At 57.1% G+C, this 9,530-nt stretch overlaps 1 protein-coding gene across 1 annotated transcript; it reads right to left on the reverse strand.

The window, feature by feature from the left end:
• Positions 1 to 2,649: 2,649 nt before the first annotated feature.
• KRT8 (keratin 8) lies at positions 2,650 to 8,999 on the reverse strand. Its single transcript, XM_040989099.1, has 9 exons — positions 8,601 to 8,999; positions 6,127 to 6,335; positions 5,591 to 5,651; positions 5,130 to 5,225; positions 4,613 to 4,777; positions 4,258 to 4,383; positions 3,781 to 4,001; positions 3,606 to 3,664; positions 2,650 to 3,005 (listed from the first exon to the last, which is right to left on the reverse strand). Exons 1-9 carry the CDS (start codon positions 8,925 to 8,927, stop codon positions 2,821 to 2,823), a joined length of 1,449 nt encoding a protein of 482 aa, XP_040845033.1. The 5' UTR covers positions 8,928 to 8,999; the 3' UTR covers positions 2,650 to 2,820.
• Between the last annotated feature and the right edge of the window lie 531 nt (positions 9,000 to 9,530).

Genomic DNA, 9,530 nt, shown 5'->3' on the forward strand with positions numbered 1-9,530 from the left:
CAAATACAAGAGTTATGGGAGTGGGCCCAGGGCCGTGGCCTAGCGGCTAAAGTCCTCACCTTGAACACGCCGATTCCCATATGGATTCTGTTTCTAATCCCAGCAGCTCCATTTCCCATCCAGCTCCCTGCCTGTGCGCTGCAGTAGAGGACAGCCCAAAGCCTTGGGACTCTGCACCTGCATGGGAGACCTGAAAGAGGCTCCTGGCTTCAAATCAGCTCAGCTCCATCTGTGGCGGCCGCTTGGGGAATGAACCAGTGGACGGAAGATCTTTCTCTCTATATCTCCTCTCTGTATATCCGCCTTTCCAATAAAAAAATAATAAAAATAAATCTTAAAAAAAAAAAAACCTGCTACTCTCTAGGGCCCAGTGAGATGGTTCAATTGGCTAATCCTCCCCTTTCATGTGCCAGGTTCCCATATGGGTGCCGGTTAATGTCTCAGCTGCTCCATTTCCTGGCCACCTCCTTGCTTACAGCCTGGGAAAACAGCAAAGTTTGGCCCAAAGCCTTGAGAACGTGCACCCACGTAGGAGACCTAGAGGAAACTCATGGCCCTGACTTGGGCCGTTGGGGAGTGAACCAGTAGATGAAAGATCTGTCTAATCTACCTTTCCAGTAAATCCTGCTGTTCCCATTTTTCCTGAGCTCCTGGAGTCTGGCAGGGATTTAGACATGGAAAAGGAAGGAGAATGTTGTCTTGGCTTCCATGCTAAAGGCTCAGGAAGCTTGAGGGAAAGCCACCCTGCCTTGCCCAGAGCAAATAGCCAGGGCGTGGAAATTCATAGGAGAGCATGGGGTGGGGCACCTGGTTGCCCCCAGCACACCCAGGCCATGCCCAGGGCCAGGGCCTGATAAGACAGGTGACTGGCTTCGGAGGAGGCAGGAGCAGGTGGGTGTGGTCCCACTGGCAAGGCCGACCTGGGGCCCTAAGTGGGCAGGAGGTCCCTGTTGCTAAGCTGGTGGCTCCTACTCCCTTGAGCTCTCACCCCACCCTCCTGTTTCCTAGAAACATGAAGACAGCTGGTTGGGTCGCAGGCAGCCAGAGGGCAGCCAATTGGCATTGCTTTGCGACGCTTTTGTCTCAGTCTTTATGTACACGTGTGTAGGTGCGGATCAAAGCAAGCAGCAAGATAGATAGGGAACTATGCCTCTGGATAATCACGCCACTAGCTAGAGTTACAGAGAGAAAAGGAAAAATACGCAGAGAAAGATCTTTCAACGGCTGAGTCACTCCCAAATGGCCACAATGGCCAGAGCTGAGCCAGTCTGAAGCCAGGAGCCAGGAGCTTTTGCATCTCCCTCACAGGTGCAGGGGCTCAAGGCCACAAGCAGAGAGCTGGATCAAAAGTGGAGCAGCCGGGACTCGAACTGGCACTCCTATGGGTCTGGATGGCAATGCTGCTAGCTTTATGCAGGTGGGAGACTGAATTCTCCCAGACTGAATGGGAAGGGGTTGGGAACGGAGGTACCTGGCCATCCACAAAGGCCTGTGCGGGTTGCTAGAGAGGGGAAGGAGCCCCAGGGCTGGGGCAGTTAAGGCCCCCGGCCTGCACCAAGACTCCAGAGCAGGACCAGATGCCAGCTCACTACACCAGCTGTCCCCAGCCACCTGCCCACATCGTCCACATGTCAGCTATGCTCAATTCCTGTGGGAACTTCCTGAGTCTGGCATTAAAAAGAGATGGCGGGCCTAGCAGGTGCAGCTGCCTGGAACCCATGGCTATAGCTGCCACGTGGGGCCGGGGGTGAAGGCAGGGAGCTGCGCCTCTCCTGCTGCTCTCTAATCGGCAACCCCCTCCTGGCCTCAGCCCTGAGGACTTCCAACAGATAGGCACGCCCCTTTACACACTTTCTAGCCTCTGTGCACACCCGTAGACACACAAAACACCCTCCGCATGCAAACATAGGATGCCCACACCCCCTTTATATCATCAACAGCGCCCGCAAGGGAGGGGATCGACTGATGGAACAAATCAGGCGCATCGGCCCACCTCCTACAACTGTGGGCGTGGCCCAGGCGAGCCAGGATGGGGAATGGGTGGTTGAGTTAGGAAGGAGGCAAGAGGCGGGGTCCCACCTGGCTAAAGAGCTCCGTCCTGCAGCTTTCTGGGTGAGTGGGTCACGTGGCCTCTCTGAGCCTGGCTTTCCAGATCCACATCCTGACGCTGAGGTCTGCAGCGGAGCCCTCACCTGCCAATGCCACCTCAAGCCTGCAAACCCTGCCAGACGCCAGTGTCCCCTGCCAGCGTGCCTGGCTCCTGGACCCCCGCTTCCTTGTTAGTACAGACCCTAGAAGACAACTGTGACGACCCCAGGCACTGGGTCCCTGGCCATCACATGGAGACCTGGAGTTTCCGGCTCCCAGTTGCAACTGGGAAGGAGGAATTTGAAGATTGAACCAGTTTGTTCTCTTTCCTTTTTTAATAAAGGTTCTTCCATCTAGCTTATGGAATGGGATGCGTGGATCAAACGAGTACTTGCGTGTACCATGAATCCATAAAGCTCTTCCAGGTACAGGTGTCTGCAACAGTGACCAAACCAAGGTGCCTTCACCCTCCCTGGCTTTTGGAGTCCCAGTAAGAGACCCCTCACGCAGCACGGACACGGGACACACACACACACACACACACAGCAAACTGGCTGGACACACCCAATTGAATTTTTATTTTGGAAAAGACAATTGAATGTCTTGGACAGGACAGCAGATTCCTCTCCAGGGTGGGCGGAAGGCTATTCCCCGGTGCCCCGGGGACAGCCCTGGGAGGAGGGGCATGGGCAGAGGGGCTGCAGCAGCGGAGGCAGCGGCAGCAGCAGCCGTTCACTTGGGCAGCACGTCGGAGGATTCAGACACCAGCTTCCCGTCACGGGTCTCGATCTTCTTCACCACCACGGCCTTGCGGGTGATGGTGCTGGAGCTCCCGCCGGGGCCAAAGCCAGACTGGAAGCTCAGGCCGTAATTGAGGCCAGGGCTTGCAAGGCTTCCATAGCCAGAGCTCAGTCCACCTGCAGGGGACAGAGGCAGGGGGCTGAGCGCCCAGGCCCCTCACGCTACGGACTCCAGGTCTCTTCTCTCTGCTGTCACCCCACCAAGATCCTTAGATTGTGCGGGGAGGGATAGGTAAGTGTAGGGGGATCCCAGCCCAGGTCTGCCTGACCAGTGGCTTCACCGCTCACTACTCCAGAGCTGCCAGTAACCCTGGCCTCAGCAGCTCAAGAGGAAAATATGAAGCTGTCCCACCTCCCAGTCCCAGCTCCCAATCCCAGCCTCTTGCTGGTGGGCACCCTGGAGGCAGTAGAGGATAGCTCCAATGCACTCGGTCCCTCTCACCCACGTGGGAGACCAGGATTGAGTTTTGGGCTCCTGGCTTTGACCTGGCCCCAGCTGTTGCAGGCATCAATGGATGGAGTTCACTTACTCTGGTATCTGTCTATCTTCCACCTGGACACGTTTTATCAAAAACACACCTGTGTGTGTCCCATGCATGTCACCCATCACTCTGGATTCTCCCTTCCAGACTCCCCAGGACCTTACTCCAGGAGCTCCTGAGCCTGGCCCTTCTGCTGGCCCTACCCTCCTCCCTTTATCCCGAGGCGGGTGCTCACCTGCGTAGCCAGTAGTGGTCTTGGTGTGGATACTCATGTTCTGCATCCCAGACTCCAGCCTGCATCCAGACGCACAGATGTCAGCATCTTCATGCGCGCGCGCACACACACACACACCCATGCTCCCTGCAGGGAACATCCACCCCAGGTCCCAGCAGAAACCCCAGCCCCGCACCTGCTCTCCTCGCCCTCCAGCAGCTTCCTGTAGGTGGCGATCTCAATGTCCAGGGCCAGCTTCACGTTCATGAGCTCCTGGTACTCGCGCAGCTGCCGTGCCATGTCCTGCTTGGCCCGCTGCAGGGCGGCCTCCAGCTCAGCCAGCTTGGACTGGGCATCCTTGAGGGCCAGCTCCCCACGCTGCTCAGCGTCAGCAATGGCAGCCTCCAGGCTCGCCCTCTGGTGGTAGCAGAGGGGAGAAAGGGTCAGATAGAGTAACTCTCCTTCCTTGACCCACCCACTGTGGATCCCAGTCCTTAGGGTGTCACCTGTGACCTTACAGTGTTCCCACCTCCCCGCACCTTAAGTGGGCTCCATCTCTCAGTGTTCTCAGAGCCCAACCTGAGACCCTGACATAGAAGCTGGCTTAGGGGAACGTGTCTTAGGGCCCTGATGAGTGGGTGCCAGGATCCCTTCCAGCCCCGGCAGCCCGCACCTGGCCTTTGAGAGCCTCGATCTCAGCTTGGATGCGGCTGATGTTGCGGTTCATCTCAGAGATCTCCGTCTTCGTACGACGCAAGTCGTCTCCGTGCTTGCCAGCCTGCAACTGCAGCTCTTCATACTGCAAGCGGGAAAGTGAGACGCTACGGGGCATGTTCCAGAGACCCAAGGCAGGGTGCTCACTGCCCACAGTCGTCCCTTCCTTCCCCACTCCAACACACTCCCCCCGACCCCATGGAAGGTGACCTCGCACTGCCATTCTGCAGGTCCTTCTTCACAGCAGCTGATGAGGATGATGATGGAAGCCCTGGCCGACGGCAGGGCAGGCTGAGCCCCACTCTCCTCCTCACCTTGACCTGGTACATGCTCTCGGCCTCAGCACGGCTGCGGTTGGCGATCTCCTCGTACTGGGCACGGACCTCGTTGATGATGCTGTCCATGTCCAGGCTACGGCTGTTGTCCATGGAGAGGACCACGGACGTGTCGGAGATCTGGGACTGCAGCTCACGGATCTCCTGCAGGGCAGAGAGGTGGTTAGGCTCTCCTGGCACACAGGGAGCCCCTCTCGCATGCAACAGAGCCCTCCTGAGGGGTAGGGACGGTGAAGAAGAGCAGAAAGAGGAAGACTGGGGCACATGGGGGAGGGACCAAAGGAACCCTGGTCCTGGGGGCCTCCCCAAGAGGGAAAATTACCCCATCTCCCCCAACACCATCACTAACCCACCCTCCCCAGTTTTATTTCACTTCTCCGAGCCCTTCTGTGAAATGGAATCATGAATTCTCCTCATGTGAGGGACAGAACTGTTGGGGCATTAGGAGTGGGGGCAAGGGGAGGTGTCTCCAGCTGGGGTGGGCCCCAGGACATACCTCTTCATATAGCTGCCTGAGGAAGTTGATCTCATCGGTCAGTCCCTCCAGGCGAGACTCCAGCTCCACCTTGTTCATGTAAGCTTCATCCACATCCTGGGGGCCGAGGCAAAAGCAGAGGGGATCTGAGCCGGGTGTCCCCCGCCCACTCCAACCCCCCCAACATCCTTCCATTTAATGGCCCGGATATGGAACCTTCTCACTCACTGCCTGATTGTCCGATCCAGCCTCTCTGCTCATGCACCCTGAATCCAAACTTCTTCCCCTCTGTCTCCTAAGGTGTCCTCCTACCAGCCTCCTCCTCCAGGAAGCACTCTATGACCACACCTCCAAACACATCTGTCCCGGGCTCTTTCTCCAAGCTACCTAACCCCAAAGCACTCCCATGTTGGAAGAAATGAGCCCTTCTCCTTACGTAATCCAGGAAGCCTCTTGGCCCAAGCCCCTAGGCTCTGGCTCACCTTCTTGATGAGGACAAACTCATTCTCCATCTCTGTGCGCTTGTTGATCTCATCCTCATACCTGCAGAAGAGGGCTGGGCATCAGAGCAGGAAGGCACAGGGCAGGGGAGCCCCGGAGCTTGGGACAGCTCATGGCCGAGACAGTCACTCTCCCCCGACACCCTCTCCCTACTTCAGCTGGGGATGTGAGGGTGGTGGAGGAACTTCTGAAGCAGAAAATCTCATCCTGCTTGGTGAAACTGCCCCCAAGACCAGGCACGGCCACAGAAGCCAAGAGCCAGAAATGAATAGGGGCCAACGGTTGTAAGAAACAAGGCTGGCGCAATAATTTTCTGTGCAAACTTTGTCAGTTACAGAACCAAACCAGGGTCAGTGGGTGCCACTTATAAGTGGTACACCAATGGGCATACAGACTTGCCCAGGGTCATGTTACAGAGGGCAGGGACGGGACTTGGGCTTCTTTCTAGCCCCGGGACAGGATGGCTGGAATCAAGGGGTGGGAGTTGCAGGGGGCAGAGGGCTAGAGGTGTACTCACTTATTCTTGAAGTCTTCTACCAGCCCCTGCATGTTGCCCAGCTCTGCCTCCAGCTTCAGCTTCTCCTGACCCAGCGTGTCCAGCTGCCGCCGCAGGTTGTTAATATAGCTCTCAAACATGCCATCCATGTTGCTGCGAGCCGTCTTCTGCTGCTGCAGGAGGCTCCACTTGGTCTCCAGCATCTTATTCTGCTGCTCCAGGAAGCGTACCTGCGCCAGGGAGAACAGAGGACAAGGGTGTACAACGGGCCAGGGTTTGGAGCGTGGGGTGCTTGAGTTCAATGCCAGGGGAATGTGGGGCTTCCTGGGGCCTGGTGAGCTATTGTGGGAGGATCACCTACCACCAAGGGTGGGCATCACAGTGGGCCAGAGGGGGTGCAGGGGGTGATTTCAATGGTTGCAAGGGACAGTTATTAAAGTTACTTTGAAGCTACTTTGCAGAAGAAACAAATCATATTTATTTAGACTGTATGTCACAGAGCAACAGAAATAGGCAAACAGTCCAACGATGCTGGCATTTCTATTAGATTGACAAAGTGAGTTAAGTAGCCACCTGTAATAGTGGCATCCCATACGGGAGCCCATTAGAGTCCTGGCTGCTCCACTTCCCATCCAGCTCCCTCCCGACACACCTGGGAAAGCAGCAGAAAACAATCCAAGTATTGAATTCCTGCATCCAGATGGGAGACCCACATGGAGTTCCAGGCATCTGGCTTCAGCCATTGTAGCCATTTGGGGAATGAACTAGGGGCTGGAAGATCTCTCTCTCCCTCTATGTGTGTGTGTAATTCTTTCAGATAAATTAATAGAGCGTAAAAAAAAAAAGTAGGTCATTTCTATCAAATAATGTCATCCTTATTATGTGGAGTAACCTCAAAGGTCCCATGCAAATGAACAAATTTTACAGCCCTATCCCACGGCCCCCCAAATGCCTTAGGTCTCTTGCTCTTAAAGGACCCAGGCCTTGTCCAAGGAAGCCCTAAAGACAAAGAACACTAGATCTGTTCTGAGAAGGAAAAATGTATTCTATTTCTAATCAATCCAGATTTGTAACTTTCTACAATAGGGGGGAGGGGTAACGTGAAAAACAAGTGTGTCCCCTGGCTGTGTAGTCCACTTCCCTCAAGTCCTCATAAATCTATTTGCTTGCCCAGGCTCATTCTGCCCCCCACGCCACTCCCCCGTGGTGTTCAACGCAGACCACAGGTTTGAACAGGCAAATAAATCCTCTCTGGTTTAGGGGGTTATCGTACACATTTCACAAATGACAAACATTTGACTCAGCAAACGTAGGCTGTGGTGAGGCGACACCAGGAACCAGAATCCGGACACCCCATAGCTTAGCTGCCCTCTAGAGCCAGCAAGCGCCGCTTGAAGCTAGCCCAGGAAGTGTCGCTGGGGTACTCCAATTCCGAAGGGTGCAGATCTGCCCCGGGACTTGTCTCCTCCCGTTCCCACAGGGCCTGCCCGGAGCCCGTCAGCGCCCAGGCGCCCAATCCCCAGGCCCGTCGAGGCTCCTAAGACGAGGAGCCCTGGGGGGGTGCTGCAAAACCCGGCCTGGCTCAGGAACCTCTGCCCCCTACCCATGCCCGGGGAGGCGGAGCCTGGGTAAGGACGACTGAAAGGAGCCGTGGGCTGGGAGCGCCGAGGGGCGTGGGCGCGGGCGGACGCCTTATCTGCAGCCATAAACTCTGGGGTTTAACAGGACAGGACAGCCGGGCGCGGTGTCCCACGCCCGCAGACTTTGAATCCTGGGTGGACTCTTCAGGCGTCCCCCGGCTGCCCAGCCCAGCCCAGTGCAGCCCAGCGCAGCGTGGCCAGGTGGAGTGGCACCCCAGTCCCCCAGTGCCTCCCCGGGGAGCTCTGCCCCTCACCCCGCGGCGGAGGCGGAGCCCGACCCCACCCACCGCCAACTCTGGGGCAGGGGCCAAGTCGTGACTCATCCGTGCTGTCCCCCAGGCTCCAGCCTCTAGTTACCCGTTAGAGTCTAGACACCCACTTTTTCTCCTAAGGAGCCTGTTAGACCACCACCCCATTTGAAAGTGGAAAAAAAAAATGAAGCGGGAAGGAAACGAACAGCACGTGGCAACTTTTGGGGGGGTGGGACAGGACTAGGGTCCCCACAAGCCACCCCTACAGCTACTCCAGGCTTTCCAACAGCTGCTAGAGCCACAGCAGGCTGCCAGTTTTGTGGCCAGTGGGGTTGGGCTGGCAACCGCCAAGGAAAAAAAGGAAGGACACCCCAGGATATAGAATCATCCCAAACTGCTCTCTACCACCCCCCCATCCAAAGGGCATGGGTGGCAAGTTGGGCAATGGTGGCCAAGATGGGTGTGGCCCAGCAGGACGCCAGTAGGAGCCTTACAGATGTGCCCACCCAGCCAGGGTGACCAGAAGAGAAAAAAAAAAAAGGTGTAGACCCTCGCAGGGTTCCGGGTACGGTCAGTAGGCCACCGTCGAGGGGACCCCCCTCACCTTGTCGATGAAGGAGGCGAACTTGTTGTTGAGGCTCTTGATCTGCTCCTTCTCCTGGGTGCGCACGGCCTGGATGTTGGGGTCCACCTCCAGCTTCAGGGGGCTTAGCAGGCTCTGGTTCACGGTGACGGCCGTGATGCCCCCCGCCCCACCCACTCCAGCGCCTAGACCCATACTGGCACCCCGGATGCTGCTGCCCACTCGGGAGAAGCTGGAGGAGCTGATGCGAGCACCGGGTGCGCTCGAGTATGAGCGGCTGCTGAAGGCCCGGGGGCCGGAGCTGGACACCTTGTAGGAGGATTTCTGGGTCATCCTGATGGACGACATGGTGCAGGCCGGAGTGCAGGCGGGAGGCCGAAACCTGGCAGAGAATGGAGCCGGAGCCGGAGAGAGCTGCTTCCAGGTAGAGAACGGCTCCCGGGGTGGCCCTTTATAGAGAAGAGCCCAGCCCACAGGGAGGGAGAAAGGCCTCATACCTGAGTGGCTAGGTCCTGGAGGGGGCCGGGCCTACACAGACACCTGCCACCGCCCTGCTCCCAGGGCAGCAGGTGGGGGCAGCAGAGAGCTGTTCCCACCCCAGAGCCAGCCCCAGCCCTGGCGCCCACTTCCCAGAAGCCCAGAAAAAACAGCCCTTGTTGCAAGGAATTTGGCTGGCCAGTCCTGGTGAACAAAACCCTAACAAGAGGGAGACCTGGGCCCTGGTCCTTCCCACACCGTGGGAAAACAAATCTAAATAGAGGCCTGGGGAAGCACGCCAGGACAAAGTCTCCTGGCACTGGGGTCTCCTCTGGGCAGCTGACACCTCCCCCCAGGACAACTTCCCTCTCCAAGTTGTTAACAAGGGTCTTCGGAAGATCGTCCAGGCCTCCAATGGAAGGTCAAGATTCCTGCTGTGTCCCCACCTACCCACCCCCACAAGCATCTAGGACA

Source organism: Ochotona curzoniae, unplaced genomic scaffold (genome assembly GCF_017591425.1).
Source record: "Ochotona curzoniae isolate NIBS_2020 unplaced genomic scaffold, NIBS_Ocur_1.0 contig_1014, whole genome shotgun sequence".
In the NCBI taxonomy this organism is placed as follows: domain Eukaryota; kingdom Metazoa; phylum Chordata; class Mammalia; order Lagomorpha; family Ochotonidae; genus Ochotona; species Ochotona curzoniae.

Excerpts from the sequence above, each read along its gene's own strand:
- KRT8 (XM_040989099.1), bottom strand. The coding sequence starts at position 8,927 with ATGTCGTCCATCAGGATGACCCAGAAATCCTCCTACAAGGTGTCCAGC. Across the intron at positions 5,226-5,590 it reads AGTTTGTCCTCATCAAGAAG|GATGTGGATGAAGCTTACAT; the intron begins GTGAGCCAGAGC and ends CTCGGCCCCCAG. Across the intron at positions 3,006-3,605 it reads GACCACTACTGGCTACGCAG|GTGGACTGAGCTCTGGCTAT; the intron begins GTGAGCACCCGC and ends TGTCCCCTGCAG.